Below are 23,808 nucleotides of genomic sequence, written 5' to 3' on the forward strand. Positions count from 1 at the left end.
GACCAGGTATTACCTGCTGAGGCAAAAGCAAGAGAATTATCACAATGATCAAAATTTGAGATTCAAATCTGGACCACATCGATCTCCAGTCAGTGACCATGTGAGATACTACATTTTAGTGTATGCTACTACATTTTGTAACCCACATTATATATACTTAATGGATTTGAATTGGGGTATTTCAGAAAGAACAAGGAGCAAATGTCATTGTTAGATTTCTATGCTGGGACTCTCAAAACTGTGGATTTATTCAAGGACGTGGGTTTTTCAGATTTGAGAAAAGAATAAGATCTATCAATCACTTTATGTTCAGAGACAATTTGTGCCAGAGTAAACCTCAGAGGAACCTCAGAAGAGTGCACATTAACATGAATCAAGAGAAAGTCCCAATCCCGGTGTAAACCCACCTTACACATTTATGACATGCATCTATTTTCCCTTGGCTTTTGGTTATCATTCCAGTTACCAAACCACATTAATCAAATTATTAGAGATCATTCACGGCAGATAAAATAGACTTTGTTATATTCATGATTTATACCTTCCTGAGCTCCAGCAGGATAAAGCATCCTAAACCTTAGGACATAAAGTTGCTTGCATTAAAATAGTTGATGTTATAACAGGCTGATACCAAAGGCTCATTTGTTAGTGACAGCATTCTGCTGACAATATGAAATGTTACATTTCCTTAAAACAAAAGAAGAATCATTCCCATTTAAGTCTTGAGTAATTCAGTGCATCTGCTTTAGCTGCCTATGTAAACCAAACACAGCCTGCATCAGACATTGCTCTCTCTTATTGTAAAAAAAAGCTCACGTTGATAAGGCTGTTTTCTGACACAGCTTTATGAAAGAGGACACGAGGACATGCAGAAACAAGCCCACTGCCTCAATGCAGGTGAGGCTGTGCTTTGTGTTGGTCTTACCTCCTGTGCCTTCCTTCTGCCACAAAGTGATGGGACCAAATAGTTTATCCCCAGCTAAGCAGAGAGCATCCACACGCCAGCATCAGCTCTGTTCAGCTCCTGGTGTGAAGAGAGGTGAGCTCCTGCCAGACTGCAAGAGCCCAGCTTGTGGTGCTGGGGCTGTAAATACAGTTGCATGTGCTCTCCTGGGAGGAAGCCTCCAGGGCTGCTCATGCTTTAGCAGAGGAAAACAAAGAGAAGGAAAAGCAAAGGGTGTGAAATCACCTCTGAAAGGCATTGTGGTGCTTGGGCATCTGAGAGACATGGCATGGATGAGCCATGCCTGAGCACAGCTGCACAGCAGCAGTGATGAGGGCTCATAGGATGCTTCTGACATACTTGTGGACCGTGCAAATGTTTTGGTCTGAACAGACTGACACAATGAGAATGGGTTGAGAGACATTCCAGATCTTGCACACAGTCCTCAAAAGGGACATGAAGCACAAGTGACTCCATTTCTGGAGCTGCTGATGTCCCTCTGTGAAGGGAAAGCCCAGTTTTCCATCCCCACTGGGGTTATCCACATGTAGTGCCTGGATGTCCTGCAGCTGAGCTGGTGCCTCAGGACTTCCCCTGTATTCAAGGGTGGAAAAAAGGCATTTTGAGGCAGGGAGGAATCATCCCAGCTTTAACTAATAGGCCTTTATCCCCCTGAGCAGCCTCAGCTGGGGCTCCATCCCCACCCTCTTCCTATTTTCCCCCCATCTCTATTTAAGCTCAGAACAGGCAGATTGAGCTTTACTAGAGCAGTTGTGGTTTCCAGTTTAGCAGTAGTTCAGCACACCTATGGAATCTTTTGGGGGTGACCAAGGATTTCTCACACACCTTCCTAGCAGTTTTTTCACCTGATCCTGCACAAGGGATTGACTCGACCTGACTTGGCTTGGTCTTGAATCTGCCTCCTCATCACCAGCTCTGCTGATGCTCTGGAGCCTTGGTTGAACTTGGCCCAGGTCTGTGTTCCTGCCATACTTCTCTTGCTCAGGTACTGTGGGATGGTCCCTGTCACACCATTGTGTTCTCTGCTGCCCCTCTTTATAGAGATTCAGGACACAAACCCCTGTGGCAGTCTCCAGGCTCCTGCAGAGCAGAACCCATCACCCTCTGCACCCAACAGCCCAGCCAGTGCTCACTGCTCTGCCAGTCCTTCTGCATCCAGACCATGTCCCTACATGGGCAAATGAGGAGATAGGATTTTCAGTGACGTGAGTAGAGTAAGAAATTGAACATTATATTCAGTTGTTATTATCTTTTCCTTAGTGCCTTCTCCTTTACCAAGTACAACATTAGACTTTCATTCTTCAGTAGATTGGCAACACATTGTTTTGGAAGTGACTTTGGCACTTCCAATCCAAAGCACTCTGAGATTCTGATTTATGGTTTTTGAACCCAAGAAGGAGAAATTTGCATTTCCTGTATCATGAGAAAGGGTGAAAGTGAGAAGGGGAAGGTTGGGTTGAGCAAGGACAGACCCATGGGCAGGACTGCATTCAGCTGGCTTTAACCACCTGTACTGTCAGCATAAGTGTGTAAAGCTGAGACCAGAGAGAAAAGGATGCTTCTGTGTATGAGAAGATGTGGGATGGGTGATGTTTTGCACTGTTTACACAAGCAGTGGTATTGAGAATAGCTGGTGTGGTGTTGTTAGATGCAAGGTGGATGTTTGACATGTCTGCTCTTTATATATCTATAACTTAGTTATATGAGTACTACCCAAGGTGAAGGAGATAAATAGGGATGAGGAGATGGCCATTGAGTGTGTGAACCATTAGCAATGGGAAACAGCTGCTGCTTTCATCCCCTGCCTGTGGTTGGTGTAGACAACTTCATCTGGACCTTCTGAACCCATCTGAAGGTGTTAAAGCTTTAGCAAAACCCTGTCTGCTGTCAGCTGCTTTTCCCTACATGCAATATGTCCCACTCTTGGTTTCATTTCCTCCTTTTTTGAGCACAAAAGAGCTACCCTGAGGATATTTAAATTTGGAGAATATGAAGCAAAATGGCTTTTCAGAGGCCAATTTTGGGTCCAAAATGGGCAGGTGGAATCACACAGACTTCAAAAAGGGAAAATGCTGAGTCCTGCCCATGGGGAACAGTTGCTCCAAGCACCAAGACAGGCTGGGGGCACCTTAGCAGAGAGGGACAAGGTGGTTGTGGTGTCCTCTGTGTTGAAAGGAGCCATCAATGTGTCCTTGCAGCAAAGGCAGCCACCAGCACCCTGAGAAGAGCATTGGTGGTGGGTCAAGGGACTTTCTGCAGTGAACATTTGACCAGAGGCCGGACACAAACATACCTGTAGAGTCAGAAAATCACTGCAATTTGACCTCTTATCTATTTAATGCATCACTAATTCATGTGGCAAATGAAGGCATGATATTATTGTATTTACTTGTCCTTAAAGAAGAGCAATCCTCCCAACAGGAAAGAAATCATCCCAAACAAGCCTACTTGTTATAAATTATTTGGATGTTCATGGGAAAATGCTGATGTTTTACAGCACCAATTCCTTCCATAACAGCCCAGCCAGAGGTTCAGCATTTAAGACTTAAGGTAATGTTTTCCATGCATTAACTATAGACTATTATTTTATCAAGGTATTATTTTTCAATATATTATTTATGACCTTAAGCCATCATTGTTTTATCTGTAAGTAATTGGGTGCATTCACAGAGGAAACCCCAAATCCTGCCTTAACCTCATGCCCTGTGTGTTCCTATGAGCTGGGAGAAGTGATCCAACCTCTTCCCATGATTCTTTGTCTCCTGCTGCCAAGAGAGTGGCTGGAGGGAAACCACCTGAGTGTGACCACGTTTGTCCTCTTGGGCTTCTCCAACCTGTAGAAGCTGCTCTTTGTGACTGTTTTACTCGTCTCCATCCCCATGGTGGTGGGAACCTCATCCAGACCAGCTCTCAGCTTCATGTGCCCATCTACTCATTTCCTCCTAGGAAATGTACTTATTTCCTCCATAGGATGTAACTGGTGTCTTGCTTTCCTGGATGGGCCTGCTCCATGGAAAGCTACCACCATGCTGACCTAGGAGCAGGGTGGAATTTCATCCCCTGTGATAAGCAGTCACGCAACTTGGTCTGGGAACAGCCTTTGCAGACACTGTCTGAGCAGTGTTGGCTTTTGCTTGGATGTCATCTGGTGCTGATGACACAGATGCTCCATGCTTCTGGCCATATGTTGTATCCAGATGTGCCCAACTTGTTTCATGGCTCAAAGACTGTTGGTGTTGTCCAGAATTCCCCCATCACCTCCTATTCTCCTTTTGTCTGTCCATCCAGGCAAAGCTGATTTTCTATCCCAGCTGCTGCTTACTCATGATTTCTCATTCCATGGTCTGAGGGTTGAGTCACACTTGTCAAGGGGTTATTTTATCTAATTGTAAGTCTCCACATTGGAATTAGTCACCAAAGGTTCCCCTTATGGAGACAAGGATGCATCTGCGGCTTGGATTCAGCTTGGATCTATTTTAAACTTCCATATCAGGGGTTTCTTCTGGAAAAAGTGTTTGGTTCTCTGCACTTGCAGTGAAGGGTGATGGGCAGACACAGCTCCAATGTGGTTGTGTTGAGAGCAGACACAGGCCATAGCCTGAAGAGTCAGTTTAAGCCTAATGGGAAACATCAGCTCACTGTGCTGATGTGTTGGGGTCCTTCAGAAACCCCACTCCAAAGTGAGGAGGTGACAGCAGCTTTCATGCAACCATGGAATGGTTTGGGTTGGAAAGGAGCTTAAAGTTCACCCAGTTCCATCCCCTGCCACAGTCAGGGGCACATTCCCCTGGAGCAGCTTGCTCCAAGCCCCATCCAACCTGGCCTCCATCAGTTCTATTGAACGATTTCTTATGCAGCAAACCCTCAATGCTCAGCATCCATAAAACAATTCCTGGACAGAGCAGGAAATCAAAATGGCTGCAGGCAGTGTCCTGGCTGTGTGTTTGCTTTTATCAAGGCTCCTAATAGCAGATATTAACTTAATGAAGAAGGGTTTATATTCTGCATAGATGGATAGGAAATTCTTCCTTAGAAAATACTGGTGTTGGTTTGCTCCTTTGAGAGCAATAAGAGAGAAACTTTTCTCCCTAAACCTGTCTGTGCCTGAAGGGGCTGCAGGAAAGCTGGAGAGGGGCTTGGGACAAGGGTCTGGAGGGACAGAACAAGGGGAATGGCTTGAACCTGCCCAAGAGAGGGGAGACTGAGCTGAGCTCTGAGGCAGAAGCTGTTCCCTGGGAGGGTGCTGAGGCGCTGGCACAGGGTGCCCAGAGCAGCTGTGGCTGCCCCATCCCTGGCAGTGCTCAAGGCCAGGTTGGACACAGGGGCTTGGAGCAGCTGCTCCATGGGAAGGGGTTGGGTTTGGAGCCGGAGGAGCTTTAAGCTCCCTTCCAACCCAAACCAGGCTGGGATTTTATGATCCAGGCCCATGAAATTGTCCTTAAGACACAAACATGCCAATACACTGACCCTCCAACTCACTGCCTTTGGGCATGGACCAGCTCTGTCAAGCAAGGCAGCTGTAGAAGTGAACTTTGTTCACAAAGAAGAAAGTTTCTTTCTTGTTCTCCCCAGCTAATTAATCTCTGGTGTCTTGTTCTGAAGAATGAGGTAAGTCACATGCAAGTGTTCTGAGAAGCTTTTGTGGTGATGAGGAAAGTTCCTTGGTAAAGCCCAGAAGGTCTTGTTAAAGCTGATGACTCCTGGAAAGGTGTTTGTTCCCCAAGGAGCACTTCTTGCTTTGGGCCAGTGAGCAGCATCACTTGTGATGGAAATAGCTGTGACTGCTTGTCTTGTGAAAGCCTGGATGTGGGGCCTGCTGGAGGGTTTTCTGTGCCCATACAAGCTTGGTCATACTCTCTCTTTAAAGAGACATCCTTGTCTTCATGACATGTGCAGATAATGTGGTTCTTGCTAATGGGGTGCTTTGTCCCTTTCTGCTTTTTAGCCCCTAATAAAGGGAGCTGGGGAAGGTCATTGCATTTCTTCTCACCTTTGAACCTCCTCCATGACTCCCCATCCTTTAAGCTTCTTGCCATTATTTTCCTTGGGATGTATTTGCTTGTGTCTGTTAAGCTGTGAGGCAAGCTCAAGTGCACTACATCCATCCTCCATGCCTGACTGGCTTTCAGAAATGTGGTGTTTCTACCATTATCAATGTGATTTGTAGAATAAGCATGGGAATGGGGTCACCTGACTCAGCATCTACAATTCCTTGTCTAGTTATGAGATAGTCAGGTCCCTCCTTGTCTAGTTATGAGATAGTCAGGTCCCTTCTAGAATGGATGGGAATTAAAGGATGTTTTCTCACATCCTAGGGCAGTTGGGGAGGATGGATGTGGTTCAGAACAGGTCTGAACATCAGGACTTGTACCATGGACCCTCTGTTCATGGTCTGTGCATCTCAGAATAGCTTTCTCTGGATTAACCTAATTGCAGTCAGGATCTGAAGGCCTCCTGGAGGTCAAACTGGACCAGCTGCCCCCCTCAAACCTGTTTCCAGTTTGTTTGAATCCAAAAGACGGGACAAGAGGAAACAGCCTCAAGCTGCACCAGGGCAGGTTTAGATGGAGCTGAGGAACAATTCCTGCCCCACAGGGTGCTCAGCCATTGGAACAGGCTGCCCAGGGCAGGGCTGGAGTTGCAGTTGATGCATGTTTATCGTAATTTGAAGAAGATGAAACTACTTCAGATCTCCCAATCCCTCCTCCCAACAGTCTTAAAAGCTTTATTTTAGTTTTCCTTTCAGTTGGACTAAAGCTTTATAGAGGAAAAAAAAAAAGATAATTGAAGGACTAAGAAACCACTTTCTTTGCATGTTTTCCTATGAGTGGTGGTGGAAACTATCACTTAAGTTGCCCGGGTGGAGACAGATGCAGTGAAATGTCCCAAGTCAGCTTTGGTTGCCCTCAGGTAGAAATGTGGTGCCATTTGTTCTGTCCTGAAGGGCCAAGGACATGGCCATGCACTTGACATGGACATCATGCAACCTTCAGAAGGGTTGGGTTGTTCTGGAGCAACATCTGAAAGCTCAGAGGGAGACTCAGGGGCATCTCCAGTTGTTAATAGTCAATGTTGAGGCAGCTGAACTCAGTCCCAGATGCCTTTATGCTTCTTGACCCTTGTGCATCCAGTTTGACCTGCTCTACCCATGCTCATGTGAATGTTTCATTGGGATAATAGTCTAGGACTATGGAATTATGTCTGTGTGTTGCTGGCATCGTTGTTAAGAAATAACTGGGAGAGGTCAGGAACAGGCACATGTTACCTCATGACTTCTGGTTGCCCAAAGCAGTGGTAAATGCTCCATCCCTGGCAGTGCTCAAGGCCAGGTTGGACACAGGGGCTTGGAGCAGCTGCTCCAGTGGAAGGTGTCCCTGCCCATGGCAGGGGTTGGATTGGATGATCTTAAGGTGCTTTTGAACCCAAACCACTCTATGATTCTCTGACACATGGAGCTCCAGCTGAGCTACTGGTTTGGGCCTAATGAATGAATGTTTAATTCAGACAAAGCACAGTGTGAAGGTGATGTGCAACAAGCTCAGCTACTGCTGACATCCCATTTTATAGCAGATATAAATTGTGTATGGTGAGATGTGGGAAGGAGAGGAGAACTGACTGCCCAGTGACATCTCCTGTCCATCATGGTGCACTTCAGGATCAGAAGAGCTTCTGTTCCTGCTTATAATGGGAAAAGTGTCAAAGGAAAACACAAACAAGACAAGGTTGTTGCACTTCTCACTGTGTGCATCTTTGGGGCCATAACCCCTGGGATCCTTCTGTTAGGAAGCTGTCTGTCTCTTGAGCAGTGTCTTCAGTGCCTCCTTCACCTCCTGGTTCCTCAGGCTTGTCATGGGTTCAGCAGTAGCAGTCATTTTTCTCCTTCATGTACCTGGTGCAGTCTGTGTTTTGACTTTCGGGCTGGGAACAGTTGTTGATAGCGAGCATGTTTTGGGGGTGTTTTTGTTCAAGGCCTTTTCTGAGCACATGCTCAGCTGGGGAGGAGGGGAGGCCGGGAGGAAGGAGAGACAGGACACCTGACCCAGGCTAGCCAATGAGGTATTCCATACCATAGCACGTGATGCCCAGGATGCAACTGGGGGAGAGAGAGCAGGAGAGGTGGAGCTCTGGAGGAAAATGGAGGAGGTATTGGTCGGTGCTCGGTCGGGCAGGGTGGGTTAGTTATGGGTCGGTGGCTGGTGAGGTGTTGTGTTCTCGTCGCTTGTTATTGGCTGTATCGTTATTATTGTGCTGTGCCTTAGCTATTAAATCGTTCTTACCTCAACCCGTGGGGGCTACATTCCTTGGATTCTCCTTCCTAACTTTTCGGGAGTTGGGGGACTTGGTTTAAACCACGACAGTGACCAGCAGGTCAAAGGAGGTGATCCTGCCCCTCTGCTCTGCTCTCATGAGACCTCACCTGGAGTATTGTGTGCAGTTCTGGTGTCCTCAACATCAAAAGGACATGGAACTGTTGGAACAAGTCCAGAGGAGGCCACGAGGATGATCAGGGACTGGAGCAGCTCCTGTATGGAGACAGGCTGAGAAAGTTGGGGCTGTTCAGCCTGGAGAAGAGAAGGCTGCGTGGAGACCTCATAGCAGCTTCCAGTATCTGAAGGGGGCCTACAGGGATGCTGGAGAGGGACTGTTCATTAGGGACTGTAGTGATAGGACAAGGGGTAACGGGTTGAAACTGAAACAGAAGAGGTTTAGATTGGATCTAAGGAAGAAATTCTTTCCTATGAGGGTGCTGAGGCACTGGAATGGGTTGCCCAGGGAGGTTGTGAATGCTCCATCCCTGGCAGTGTTCAAGGCCAGGTTGGATGAAGCCTTGGGTGATATGGTTTAGTGTGAGGTGTCCCTCCTCATGGCAGGGGGGTTGGAACTAGATGACCTTGACGTCCTGTCCAATCGTAAGTATTCTATGATTCTATGTTGAGTCATTATCAACACTTTCAGCAGTTATTGAATCATCAATGTTGGATTTCTCAGCCCTTAAAGCTGATTCAAAAGTAGACCTTTTACATAATTCACCAGTAAGTTAAAGAATGAAGATTGATGTGGATATCCTGAAGGGCTCTCTGTCAAAGAAGCAAACCCAGGTAAAAACTCCAAGTAACCAACATTAAAGTTGGGGTAAGCAATGTTCTTGCTCAAGTAAATCTTTCAACCAGTTGGAATTTCCTCCCAACCATAAGAAATAGGCCCCTTTGTGTTTAATTCACTCTGTTGTATCTCCAGTCTCTAAAGCAAATCACATGAATGAACAGCCCAGAAATGGCTGTTTGTCTCCAGCAATGGAAATCTGTGTGCACGCATGTATTTATGTGGATATCTAGGACTGGATCTAAGGAAGAAATTCTTTCCTGTGAGGGTGCTGAGGCACTGGAATGGGTTGCCCAGGGAGGTTGTGAATGCTCCATCCCTGGCGGTGTTCAAGGCCAGGTTGGATGAAGCCTTAGGTGACATGGTTTAGTGTGAGGTGTCCCTGCCCATGGCAGGGGGGTAGGAACTGGATGATCTTAAGGTCCTTTCCAAGACTGACTATTCTATGATTCTATGACTTACTTCCCTGAAGCTCTGATTTATAAAACAAGCCAGGAGGTGAGAAAAGAAGTTTTGTCTCAAGGTAGAGATGATTCTGTGCAGTACAGTCATGTAGATCCACACATGGAGTCCAAGTGTGTGTGTGTCACTTTACTTGCAATACCAGTTTTAAACATTTAATGTGTATTTCTCTGTCACACATATATCTATTTACACACATAGACACATATAACAGATATTGGAGCTGAGGGAAAAGGTCCAGAATCTTGCAAGAAAAGTGGATATTTATCAGTGACAGAAGTGAGAAATGAATAAAGCTGATTGGTGTTTCCTGTGAGGAAAAGGAGGCCTGGGATAATTCAAGGTAATGTTTTCCTAGATGCTGGTAGCTGAGAAGTGAAATGAGGTTTGAGGTTCCTGCTCCTCCTGGTTTCCTTCCAAGGAAGATGTAAGGGGGGTTCTATTTCTCATTAATTACCATCATTAACTTTAGTGCAGGAACTGTGAAAGAACATGTCTAAAGTCATGAGGATGAGTGGAAAACCCCATTAGTTTAGACTTTCTCACTTGATGTAGGGTATTTATGTCCTGCATGATAAAGCCTTCTATGTTGCTACCAGCTGAACAACCTCCTCACACACTTGATCAGAGCCCCCTTCACCTCCTTGTTCCTCAAGCTGTAGATGAATGGGTTGAGCATGGGGGTGACTGCTGTGTAAAAGATGGAGGCCACCTTATCCAGGCTCCTGTGGCTAGAAGAGGGTTGCAGGTACATGAACAATCCTGTCCCAAAGAATATGGAAACAACCATCAAATGGGAGGCACAGGTGTGGAAGGCTTTGGCCCTGCTCTGTGCTGAGCACATCCTCAGCACAGTGCGAATGATAGAGATGTAGGAGAGCAAAATGACCATGCCTGTGCCTACCAGATTGATGGTGATGAAGGTGAAGAAAACTATTTCACTGCTGTGGGTGTCAGAGCACACGAGCTTTAGAACGGGAACAACATCGCAGAAGAAGTGGTCAATGTGGTTGGGACCACAGAAGGAACCTCCAAACACGCTCCATGTGTAGATGATGGCACTGAGGAAGGCGAATAGGTAGGATGATGCTACCAGCTGCCAGCAGACACGGCTGGAGATGATGGTCACATAGAGCAGGGGCTGGCAGATGGCAGCGTGCCGGTCATAGGCCATCATGGCCAGCAGGTGACACTCAATAGTACTGAAAAAAGCAAAGCTGAGGTACTGCATCATGCAGGCAGTGAAAGAAATGGTTTTGTCCTCTGATAAGAGGTCTGCCAGCATCCTGGGGGAGATGGCAGTGGAATAGCAGATGTCAATGAAGGCGAAATGAAGTGAGGAAGAAGTACATGGGGGTGTGGAGGCTGGGAGACAACCGAACCAAGATGATAATGCCAACGTTCCCCACCAGAGTGACAATGTAAATCAATAGAAACAAGACAAAAAGAGGGGTCTGTGCATGGGGGCTCTCTGTGATTCCCAACAGGATGAATTTAGTCTGCGTGTTATTTCCTCCCATGGCCAGGTGTTACCTACAAATGCAAAAAGAAGGAAAACATCAAAATCACTGCAAATAGAAATTCACATTTGGACCATATTTAACTACAGTCGATCACCATTTTAACTGACATGTTTTGGTGGAATTAATATTTTGTATTGTATTTTTTAAACCCAAATTATATGATTTTGTTTTTCATAGGAGGTATTAAGAAGAGAACAGAGAGGGCATTGAAGCAAATAAATACACTTTTGTTCTTCTCTGCTGAGAAACATAAACTATGAATTTATTCAAGAACCTGATTTTTAAAGTTTGACTGAAGAATCAGATCTTTACTCACTTTCAGATTTGAGGCAATTTGTTGTCAGAAGACAGCTTGGAGGAACCTCATAGGAGTGCAAGTAAACCTGGAGCAAGAGAAAGTCACATTCCTAATGAAATCCCAGCTTACACACTACTGACCTCCACACATTTTCTTTTTGCTTTTAATACTAATGCCAGTCTTAAATTTGCATTTAACAAAGTGCTATTTATAATTCAAAAAGGATAAAATTCACATTGCTGAAGTTATGATTTATATCTTTCTGAGTTCCAGCACACTGAAGCACCCTAAACCCATAGGCATTAAGTTGCTTACTTGAAAACAGAGCTGGTGTTTAAATGTGCTGATATCAAAGACTGAATTGTTAGTGACCATATTCTGCTGACAATCTGAAATGCTTCAATTCTTTATAACAAAACAAGATTCATTCTCATTTAACTTTTGAATAATTCAGTGCATCTTGCTTTAGCTGCCTATGTAAAAGAAAACCAACCTGCAAAAGCAAATGCTCCCTATTATTATAAAGAAAACCCATGTTGGTAAGGCTGTTTTCTGACACAGCTTTACTAAAGAGGACACAAGGACATGCAGAAGCAAGCCCACTGCCTCAGTGCAGGTGAGGCTCTGCTTTGTGTTGGTGTTACCTCCTGTGTCTTCTCTCTACCACTGAGTGATGGGAGCCAAGAGTTTATCCCCAGTGCAGCAGAGAACATCCAGGTGCCAGCATCAGCTCTGTTCAGCTCCTGATGTGAAGAGAGGTGAGCTCCTGCCAGACTGCAAGAGCCCAGCTTGTGGTGCTGGGGCTGTAAATACAGTTGCATGTGCTCTCCTGGGAGGAAGCCTCCAGGGCTGCTCATGCTTTAGCAGAGGAAAACAAAGAGAAGGAAAAGCAAAGGGTGTGAAATCACCTCTGAAAGGCATTGTGGTGCTTGGGCATCTGAGAGACATGGCATGGATGAGCCATGCCTGAGCACAGCTGCACAGCAGCAGTGATGAGGGCTCATAGGATGTTTCTGACATACTTGTGGACCATGCAAAGGTTTTGGTCTGAACAGACTGACACAATGAGAATGGGTTTAGAAACATTTCTGATCTTGTAGACAATCCGCAAATGGTAAATGGAGCACAAGTGACTCCATCTCTGGAGCTGCTGTTTTCCCTCTGTGCACACTTGAGAGCCCAGTTTCCATCCCCAGTGAGGTTATCCACATCTAGTGCTTGTATGTCCTGCAGCAGAGCTGGTGACTTTGGGCTTCCACTGTATTCAAGGGTGAGAAATAGGCATTTTCACACAGTTATCAATTCTCCCAGCTTTACCTAATAGGCCCTTTATCCCCTGAGCAGCCTCAGCTGGTGTAGCATCCCCAGCCTTTGCCCATTTGTCCACAATCTTTATCAAAGCTCAGGGAGGCTGAGGTTTTTTGGAGCAGTTTTGTTTTTTAGTTTCTCAGTTCTGCACACTTTTGGAGTCCTTTGATGGTGATTTTGGCTTTCTCATTTGGACCTGTTCCTGAGCAAGGGATTGACTTGAGCTCAATAGGCTTGCTCCTGGATCTGTCTCATCATCACCTACTTGCCTTATGCTGTGTAATCCTTGCTGTACTTATGCCAGGTTTTCTGTTCCTGCCCTACTTGTCTTGCTCAGGTACTGTGGGATGGTCCCTGTCACACCATTGTGTTCTCTGCTGCCCCTCTTTATAGAGATTCAGGACACAAACCCCTGTGGCAGTCTCCAGGCTCCTGCAGAGCAGAACCCATCACCCTCTGCACCCAACAGCCGAGCCAGTGCTCACTGCTCTGACAGTCCTTCTGCATCCAGACCATGTCCCTACATGGGCAAATGAGGAGATAGGATTTTCAGTGACGTGAGTAGAGTAAGAAATTGAACATTATATTCAGTTGTTATTATCTTTTCCTTAGTGCCTTCTCCTTTACCAAGTACAACATTAGACTTTCATTCTTCAGTAGATTGGCAACACATTGTGTTGGAAGTGGCTTTGGCACAATGTTTATCTGCTGGTTTGGTGGCAGAGGACACCAGAGCTTCACTGACACCAAGCACTTTGGTTTCCTCAGCCTCTTCCTTAGGCCTCCAGTCTCGGTTTGGAACCATTTCTCAGTCTTGCTTTCTGCCTATGACCGGTTTACGGAACAAGAAAATGGATAATCTGATTCATCTACACCCTTTTATTGCCCTTAGTGGTTTTATTTCCCCCTGTGTCTTGGTCTTTTCAGATCTACACTTGACATTAGCACCAGGCTCCTCCTTGCTAGCCCTGTCAAAAATAACTTCCAAAGCTGTCAGCATCTCCAGGTGATAGCTTCAAACCTGCATGATGACTTGTTCTTATTTTCAGGGACTTGTTCCTTTTCTAGTGAAGTAGAAGAATTGTGATGGTATTATTTAATGAGGTACACTATTTTAGGATGAAAGATGCATTTCTCTCATTTGTGTTAGGCCCTGCTTTATAGTTTCTATCAGCTCTCTTATCTAACTGATACACCTAGATAACTTGTCTGAAGAATCTATGTATTTTGTGTATATATAGGTTCTATATATTTAAGAAGACAGTCTGTAATGCTCACCTATATCTGGGCCACATACTGAATAGCAAAGGTGTCTGTGCTGCCAAGCTCTTTAGCCATTAATTATATCCATTCTGGCTCACTCATTCACAAATATTGAAGCCACTTTCCCCACACCTAAGACAACATCTCCCATCTAGATGCTGTTTGCCAGAGCACACACTGCTCACCACCCATATACTTTATAAATATAAGTTGATTTCCACTCACAACAAGTAATGGAAAGAGATTCTTCCACACCAGTGTGTTCTGGCTTCTTTGAGAGCCAGGCAGCTCTCAGTTACCATTGGTTCTGTGCTCAGTATACTCTGTCATCTATGAGAACTAGCCACATTTGTGACTTTTATGAGAAACCCACCATTTTGTTCCTGGTGTGCTTAAGCATGATCTGGGCATGGCCATGGGATGTGGGTGCTTATCTCCAGGTGGAGTTCCATTTATCTCACCATCTAAATAAATGACACTTCGGATGAATGTAAATCACCCCTTAAAATGAATGGGAGCATCCGTTGATGTGCCCAAATTGTCCTCAACACTGGGTGGTCTCAGCACAGTTCATCATCCTGGATTACGAGTTATATTATCTACAGTTTCTTTCTGGAAGTGAAATCTCTTGAGAGGCTGCAGCCTGGGGAGGGATTCCCCTTGATTTGATCTTCAAAGGAGCAGCTTAGACCTTGATTCCCACCAACTTCTGCTCTTTGAAAGGCACAAACAAATGCAATGAATCTTTTGAAACCTTTTCTCTTACTCTTTCTCAGCCAGCAAATGTAAAACTGCACTTCCTGTTCCCTCCCACCCCAGCAGCTTTAATAAAGAGCTCACAGGTAAGAGTGAGGAATTTTATTGGAGCTGAGGGACAAGGTCAAGAATCTTGCAAGAAAAAGACGTCTTTATCAGTGACCAAGGCTATAACCGGATAAAGCTGATTGGTGTTTCTGTGAGGAAATGAGGCCTGGGATAACTGGGGGTAATTTCTTCCTCCAGACTGGGGACTACGAACGGAAGTGAAGTTTGAGGCTCAGTCTCCTCTTGTTTTCTTGCCAGAATGCTGTGATTTTGGGGATCTGTTTCTCATTCAATACTGTCATTGGCTTTTGAGCAGGAGCTGTGAAAGAACCTACATTAAATCATGGGGATTGCTGGTAAAAATGTTGTAGTGTACCACAGTCTTTCTCAGTTGATATGAACTGTGCATGTGCTGGATGATAGAACTTTCTTCCGTTGCCAGTGGTTGAAGAACCTGGTCCTGCACTTGATCAGAGCCCCCCTCACCTCCTTGTTCCTCAGGCTGTAGATGAATGGGTTGATCACGGGGGTGATGATGGTATAGATGATGGAGGCCACTTTATCCTGACTCCTGTGACTAGATGGAGGTTGTAAGTACATGAAGACCTTTGTACCAAAGAAGGAGGCAACAGCCATCAAATGGGAGGTGCAGGTGTGGAAGGCTCTGGTCCTGCTCTGTGCTGAGCACATCCTCAGCACGGTGTGGAGAATAGAGATGTAGGAGAGCAAAATGATCATGCTCGTGCCCACCACATTGATGGTGACAAAGGCAAAGATGACCATCTCACTGCTGTGGGTGTCAGAGCACACGAGCTTCAGCACAGGAACTTCATCGCAGAAGAAGTGGTCAATGCGGTTGGGACCACAGAAGGAACCTCCAAACACACACCATGTGCATACGATGGCACTGAGGAAGGCAAATAGGTAGGATGATGCTACCAGCTGCCAGCAGACACGGCTGGAGATGATGGTCACATAGAGCAGGGGCTGGCAGATGGCAACGTGCCGGTCGTAGGCCATCATGGCCAGCAGGTGACACTCAATAGCAGCAAAGAAAGCAAAGGTGAAGAACTGCATCATGCAGGCAGTGAAAGAAATGGTTTTGTCCTCTGATAAGAGGTCTGCCAGCATCCTGGGGGAGATGACTGTGGAATAGCAGATATCAGTGAAGGCAAACTGGGTGAGGAAGAAGTACATGGGGGTGTGGAGGCTGGGAGACACCCGAACCAATGTGATAATGCCAACGTTCCCCACCAGAGAGACAACATAAATCAAAAGAAAGAAGACAAAAAGAGGGGTCTGTGCACATGGTCTGTCTGTAATTCCCAACAGGATGAATTCAATCTGTGTGTGATTTCCGGCCATGACCAGGTGTTACCTGCTGAGCAAAAGGAAGAGAAACATCAAAATGATCAAAAATGGTGATTCAGATCTGGACCATATCTATCGCCAATCAATGACCACTGTACATGTTACATTTCCTATTATTCCAATATATTTTCTAACCAAATACATATACATATATATGTGTCATGTTTTTCAGACGAGGTATTCAGAACAGAACAGGGAGTTTGTTGAAGCAGTGAATGGCATTTTAATTTTTCTATGCTGGGACAATTAAAGCTATGGATTTAGTCAAGCACGTGTGTTTGAACAAAGAATCAGATCTTTGATCACTTGTAATGTGAAGGAAATTTGTGTCAGAAGACACCTCAGAGGATCCTCACAGCATTGCACATAAATGTGGAGCAAGAGGATTTCTCAGTCCCAGTGAAAACCCAGCTTACACATGCATTACCTACAGACAGTTTCCTTTGGCTTTTGATTACCATTCCAGTTACTAAATCACATTTAAGGAACTGTTTGAGATCATTTACAACAAATAACATTGACATTGTTAAATTCATGATTTATACTTTCCTGAGCTCCAGCACAATAAATTATCCTAAACAAATGGGCATTCAGTTTCTTGCCTTAAAAAAGGAGTTGATGTTATAACAAGTTTATTCTAAAGGCTGATTTATTAGTGACTGTATTCTGCTGACAATTTGAAATGTTGCATTTCTGTATAACAGAATAAAATTAATTCTCATTTAAGTATCAAATAAATCAGTGCATCTTGCTTTAGCTACCTGTCTAATAGAAAAAAACCTATATAAGACATTGCTCCCCCTTCTTACGAAGAAAACCCACATTGGTAAGGCTGTTCTCTGGCACAGCTTTACTGAAGAGGACACAAGGACATGCAGAAGCAAGCCCACTGCCTAAGTGCAGGTGAGGCTGTGCTTTGTGTTGGTGTTGCCTCCTTTGTCTTTTCTCTACCACCGAGTGATGGGAGCCAAGGGTTTATCCCCAGTGCAGCAGAGAACATCCAGGTGCCAGCATCAGCTCTGTTCAGCACCTGATGTGAAGAGAGGTGAGCTCCTGCCAGACTGCAAGAGCCCAGCTTGTGGTGCTGGGGCTGTAAATACAGTTGCATGTGCTCTCCTGGGAGGAAGCCTCCAGGGCTGCTCATGCTTTAGCAGAGGAAAACAAAGAGAAGGAAAAGCAAAGGGTGTGAAATCACCTCTGAAAGGCATTGTGGTGCTTGGGCATCTGAGAGACATGGCATGGATGAGCCATGCCTGAGCACAGCTGCACAGCCGCAATGATGAGGGCTCATAGGATGCTTCTGACATACTTGTGGACTATGCAAAGAATTTAGTTTGATCTTGCCAACAAAATGAGAATGGATTTTAGGGACATTTCAGATCTTATAGAGGGCGCAAAATGGCACATGAAGCACAAGTGACTCCATCTCTGGAGCTGCTGTTCTCCCTCTGTGCACACTTGACAGTCCAGTTTTCCATCCCCAGTGGGATTATCCACATGCAGTGCCTGGATGTCCAACAGCTGAGCTGGTGACTCTGGGCTTCCACTGTACTCAAGGGTGAGAAAAGGGCATTTCCAGGCAATGACGAGTTGTGCCAGGCTGAACTAAAAGGCCTTTATCCCCCTGAGCAGCCTCAGCTGGGGCTCCATCCCCACCCTTTGCCCAATTGCCCCCATCTCTATTTAAGCTCACTCCAGGGAGGTTGGGTTTTATCAGAGGCATTGTGGTTTCCAGTTTAGGAGGAGTTGTGCACTCTTAGGAAATCCTTTGATGGTGACCTAGGTCTGCTAATGGATTTCCATGGCCATTGCTGGACCTGATGCTGACCAGGGGATTTACTTCATCTGGGTCTTGTTTTGGTCTTGGACCTGCCTCATCATCACCAGATTTCCTGATGCTCTGGAGTCTTGGCTGAACTTGGCCCAGGTCTCTGTTCCTGCCATATTTCTGTAGTTCAGGTACTGTGGGATGGTCCCTGCTCACTGTGGTGTCCCCTTTGGCTCTGTTTAAAGAGAGTAACGATACAAACCTTGTGGCAGTCCCCAGGCTCCTGCAGAGCAGAGCCATCATCCTCTGCACCCAACAGTGCTCACTGCTCTGACTGTCCCTCTCTATTTGGAACATGTTCCTGCATGGGCAGAATAGGAGCTAGTGTTCTCAGTGAGGAAGTTCAGTGAGTTGAACGTTATATACAAGTGTCATTCTCTGGTCCATAGTGACTTGTCCTTTTCCAAGTGTAATATTATACTTTGATCGAGATGAAATCTGGTATATATTTGGTGTGTGCATTTTGTGTCTCCAGCAGGAGTTTCTGCATTGTGTAGACCCTTTCCCCTGCAATGACTGAAGCAGAATCATGCAATGATGCTCTCAGTATAAAACGTATTTCCAAAACCTGAGGGCTGTTTCTTGTATTGCTGGAATTGACAATTGTGCCTCCCCTGGACAGTTCCCTGGTTTGGATCCATCACACACAAGACTATGGCAATCCAGGCCTCCCTTAGGAATGTAGCACCAAGTGTGGGTAAACCTTTAAGCATTTCAGGTGTCTCTGCTTTGGAAACCTCCTGAATCCCAAGAGGAGATAAGGACAGCAGAGTGGGGTAATTCATCAAGCAGGGATGAGCCCTACACATCACACTGCTCATCTAGGTTCCCTTTCCCACAAAAGATTGGATCAGATGATCCTTTGAGGTCCAACTTGGGATTCCTGTGGCTCTGTGATTCTATACATATAATCTAAACCAAGATATCCATGTAACAAGAAGTAGGAAAACATGTTATGTTGAATCTTTTCAAGGAAGCTGTCTAATATCAAAGGTCCTGTCAAGTTCTTCAGCATTTAATGACATTTTTTCTTGTCTACATCATTGGCCACAGGTAGAAACCACATTTCCCTGAGACCTAAGGCAACATCTCCTCTCTTGCTGTGTTTGCCAGAACACACAAAAGAGACTGCTCACCATCCATATACTTTCTCAATATAAGTTATTTCCCACTCAAACAGGCAAAGGAAAGTTATTATCCCACACCAGTGTGTGTTGGCTTCTTTGAGACACATACAGCTCTCAGTTACCAGCAATTCTGTGCTCAAGATGGTCTTTCATCTACGGAAACGAGCCACAGGCTTCATTTGTCAATGAAATACATCCTTTTCCTTTTGTGCTTGTTCATGCCCAGCTCATGCTAAAGGGATATGGGTGCTTATCTCCAGCTGGAATTCCATGTATCTCTCCATGTAAGCATAGGGCGCTTAGGATGAATAGGAGGACCCCTTGATGTGCTCCAATTGCACTTAACACTGGGTGGTGTTAGCACAGTTCAGCCTGTATTATTAATGATATTATGATTAATGTAACATAATTCTATGCATTAACCATCCTGACATTAGTTACAATGAATTAATTAAGTCAACAATTTCTTCCTTGAGGTGAAACTCAGTCTGAAGCTGCAGCATGGGGAGGAATTCCCCTTCATATTCAATGGAGCAGCCTGAGACCTTGATTCCCACCAACTTCTGCTCTTTGAAAGGCACAAACAAATGCAAAGAATCTTTTGAAGCCTTTTCTCTGACTCTTTCTCAGCAAGCAAATGTAAAACTGCACTTCCTGTTCCCTCCCACCCCAGCAGCTTTAATAAAGAGCTCACAGGTAAGAGTGAGGAATTTTATTGGAGCTGAGGGACAAGGTCAAGAATCTTGCAAGAAAAACCACATCTTTATCAGTGAGAAAAGCTGTAACTGAATAAAGCTGATTGGTGTTTCCTGTGAGGAAAAGAGGCCTGGGATGATTGAGGGTAAATTTTTTCTCCAGGCTGCTGAATGCAAAGTGAAATGAAGATGAAGCTTTCTCTCCTTTGGTTTCCTTCCAAGGAAAGAAGATGTGTTTTGGGTGGCTTATTTCTCATTCACTACTGTCACTGACATTTGCTCTGGAGCTGTGAAAGAGCCTACATTAAATCAGGGGGATCATTGGAAAAATCCCTTGATTTTAGTGGCCCATAGGCTGTTTCACCTGACATGAACTGCTCATGTCCTGGATGATACAACCCTTCTATGTTGCCATTGGTTAAAAACCCTCCTCCCGCACTTCACCAGAGCCTCTTTCACCTCCTTGTTCCTCAGGCTGTAGATGAATGGGTTGAGCATGGGAATGAGCACGGCGTAGAAGATGGAGGCCACCTTATCCAGGCTCCTGTAGCTAGATGGAGGTTGTAGGTACATGAAGAATGCTGACCCAAAGTACAAGGAAACAGCCATCAAATGGGAGGCACAGGTGTGGAAAGCTCTGGCCCTGCTCTGTGCTGAGCACATCCTCAGCACTGTGCGAATGATAGAGATGTAGGAGAGCAAAATGATAATGCTCATGCCCACCTCGTTGATAGTGATGAGGGCAAAGAAGATCATGTCACTGCTGTGGGTGTCAGAGCACACGAGCTTTAGCACAGGGGATACGTCACAGAAGAAGTGGTCAATGCGGTTGGGACCACAGAAGGAACCTCCAAACACACACCATGTGTAGATGATGGCACTGAGGAAGGCGAATAGGTAGGATGATGCTACCAGCTGCCAGCAGACACGGCTGGAGATGATGGTCACATAGAGCAGGGGCTGGCAGATGGCAACGTGCCGGTCGTAGGCCATCATGGCCAGCAGGTGACACTCAATAGTAGCCAGGAAAGCTAATGTGAATAATTGCATCCTGCAGGCAGTGAAAGAAATGGTTTTGTCCTCTGATAAGAGGTCTGCCAGCATCCTGGGGGAGATGACTGTGGAATAGCAGATGTCAGTGAAGGCAAAATGGGTGAGGAAGAAGTACATGGGGGTGTGGAGGCTGGGAGACACCCGAACCAATGTGATAATGCCAACGTTCCCCACCAGAGTGACAAAGTAAATCAATAGAAACAGGACAAAAAGAGGGATCTGTGCACATGGTCTGTCTGTAATTCCCAACAGGATGAATTTAATCTGTGTGTGATTTCCTCCCATCACCCGGTGTTACCTGCTGAGGTAGAAGGAAGAGAAACATTGAAATTATTGTAAATGGAGATTCAGATTTGGACCATATTTATCTCCAATCAATGAGCACTATACCTACCACATATTCGATTATTCCAATATATTTTCTAACCAAAATTATATATACATATGGAATATTTTTCAGGTGAGGTATTTAGAAGAGAACAGGCAGTTTGTTGAAGCAGTAAATGGCATTTTATTTTTTCTGTGATGGAACAATTAAAACTCTGCATTTACTCTAACACACATGGTTTTAGATTTGACTAAAGATTCAGATCTATATTCACATTCAATGTGAAGGAAATTTGTGTCAGAAGACACCTCAAAGGAACCTCATAGGTTCTCATGTAATCGTGGAGCAAGAGAAATTCCCAGTCCCAGTGAAAAACCAGCTTACACATGCATGACCTAGAGGCATTTTCCTTTCACTTTTGATTATCATTCCAGTCACAAAATCACATTTACCAAACTATTTGTGATTATTCACAACAAATAACATTGACATTGTTAAATACACGATTTACACACTTCTGAGCTCCAGCACGATAAACCACCTAAACCAATGGGCATTCAGTTTCTTGCCTTAAATAAGACTTGATGTTGTAACAGGCTGATTCCAAAGCCTGAACTGTTATGGACCACGTTCTGCTGACAAACTGAAATGTTGAATTTCTGTATAACAGACTAAGATTCATCCTCATGTATCAACTAAATCAGTGCATCTTGCTTCAGCTGCCTATGTAATAGAAAAACAATTTGTAAGCCAATGCTGCTGCTTCTTCTTATGAAGAAAATCCATGTTAGTAAAGCTGTTCTCTGGCACAGCTTTCCTGAAGAGGACCCAAGGACATGCAGAAGCAAGCCCACTGCCTCAGTGCAGGTGAGGCTGTGCTTTGTGTTGGTGTTACCTCCTGTGCCTTCCTTCTGCCACACAGTGCTGGGAGCCAAGGGTTTATCCCCAGTGCAGCAGAGAACATCCAGGTGCCAGCATCAGCTCTGTTCAGCTCCTGATGTGAAGAGAGGTGAGCTCCTGCCAGACTGCAAGAGCCCAGCTTGTGGTGCTGGGGCTGTAAATACAGTTGCATGTGCTCTCCTGGGAGGAAGCCTCCAGGGCTGCTCATGCTTTAGCAGAGGAAAACAAAGAGAAGGAAAAGCAAAGGGTGTGAAATCACCTCTGAAAGGCATTGTGGTGCTTGGGCATCTGAGAGACATGGCATGGATGAGCCATGCCTGAGCACAGCTGCACAGCAGCAGTGATGAGGGCTCATAGGATGCTTCTGACATACTTGTGGACCATGCAAAGGTTTTGGTCTGAACAGACTGACACAATGAGAATGGGTTGAGAGACATTCCAGATCTTGCACACAGTCCTCAAAAGGGACATGAAGCACAAGTGACTCCATCTCTGGAGCTGCTGATGTCCCTCTGTGAAGGGAAAGCCCAGTTTTCCATCCCCACTGGGGTTATCCACATGTAGTGCCTGGATGTCCTGCAGCTGAGCTGGTGCCTCAGGACTTCACTGTACCCAAAGGTGAAAAACAGGCATTTTGAGGCAGGGAGGAATTATCCCAGCTGTAGCTAATAGACCTTCATCCCCCTGAGCAGCCTCAGCTGGGGCTCCATCCCCACCCTCTTCCTATTTTCCCCCCATCTCTATTTAAGCTCAGAACAGGCAGATTGAGCTTTACTAGAGCAGTTGTGGTTTCCAGTTTAGCAGCAGTTCAGCACACCTATGGAATCTTTTGGGGGTGACCAAGGATTTCTCACACACCTTCCTAGCAGTTTTTTCACCTGATGCTGCACAAGGGATTGACTCGACCTGACTTGGCTTGGTCTTGAATCTGCCTCCTCATCACCAGCTCTGCTGATGCTCTGGAGCCTTGGTTGAACTTGGCCCAGGTCTGTGTTCCTGCCATACTTCTCTTGCTCAGGTAATGTGGGATGGGCCCTGCACACCAGGGTGTTCTCCTTTGGTTCTCTTGATAGAGATTCAAGACACAAACCCCTGTGGCAGTCTCCAGGCTCCTGCAGAGCAGAACCCATCACCCTCTGCACCCAACAGCCCAGCCAGTGCTCACTGCTCTGACAGTCCTTCTGCATCCACAACATGTCCCTACATGGGCAAATGAGGAGAGAGCCTTCTCAATGACGGGATTAGAGTAAGAAGTTGATGTTTTCATTCAAGTGTTATTATCTTTTCCTTAGTGCCTTCTCCCTTGCAAAGTGCAACATTAGACTTTCATTCTTCAGTAGTTTGGCAACACCTTGTTTAGGAAGTAGCTTTGGCACAATGTTTATCTGCTGGTTTTGTGGCAGAGGACACCAGAGCTTCACTGACACCAAGGACTTTGGTTTCCCCAGCCTCTTCCTTAGGCTTCCAGGCTTGGTTTGGAACCATTTCTCAGTCTTCCTTTCCTCCTAGAAGTGGTCTGTGCAACAAGACCACAGATAATCTGATTTATCTACTTGTTTATTGCCTGTTGGTTTTGTAGCTCTCCATCTTGGTCTGTTCAGATGTACACTTGACATGGCTCTGGAAGGGATTGGAACCCAAATGATGCCAAGATTGTGGCAGTGTGCACTGCTGGGGGATCAGGCTGATCCGTGTGAAATGCACTTTCCTGTCATGTTTGGCTGTAGATGGAGGTTCCCCATAACCCCCATGAAGGCTTTAACCTGACAGGGGAGAAACTG

General features: G+C 45.5%; 2 protein-coding genes and 1 pseudogene across 2 annotated transcripts; all 3 read right to left on the bottom strand.

Moving 5' to 3' along the window:
• Positions 1-10,121: 10,121 nt before the first annotated feature.
• LOC101877861 (olfactory receptor 1020-like) lies at positions 10,122-11,049 on the bottom strand (annotated as a pseudogene).
• Positions 11,050-15,112: 4,063 nt separating this feature from the next.
• Positions 15,113-16,090, bottom strand: LOC117436904 (olfactory receptor 1020-like). Its single transcript, XM_034068978.1, has one exon. It carries the CDS (start codon positions 16,088-16,090, stop codon positions 15,113-15,115), a length of 978 nt encoding a protein of 325 aa, XP_033924869.1.
• A 4,034-nt stretch (positions 16,091-20,124) lies between these two features.
• LOC101878594 (olfactory receptor 1020-like) lies at positions 20,125-21,084 on the bottom strand. Its single transcript, XM_034068979.1, has one exon. It carries the CDS (start codon positions 21,082-21,084, stop codon positions 20,125-20,127), a length of 960 nt encoding a protein of 319 aa, XP_033924870.1.
• Between the last annotated feature and the right edge of the window lie 2,724 nt (positions 21,085-23,808).

This window comes from Melopsittacus undulatus, chromosome 13, assembly GCF_012275295.1.
Source record: "Melopsittacus undulatus isolate bMelUnd1 chromosome 13, bMelUnd1.mat.Z, whole genome shotgun sequence".
Lineage (NCBI taxonomy): Eukaryota > Metazoa > Chordata > Aves > Psittaciformes > Psittaculidae > Melopsittacus > Melopsittacus undulatus.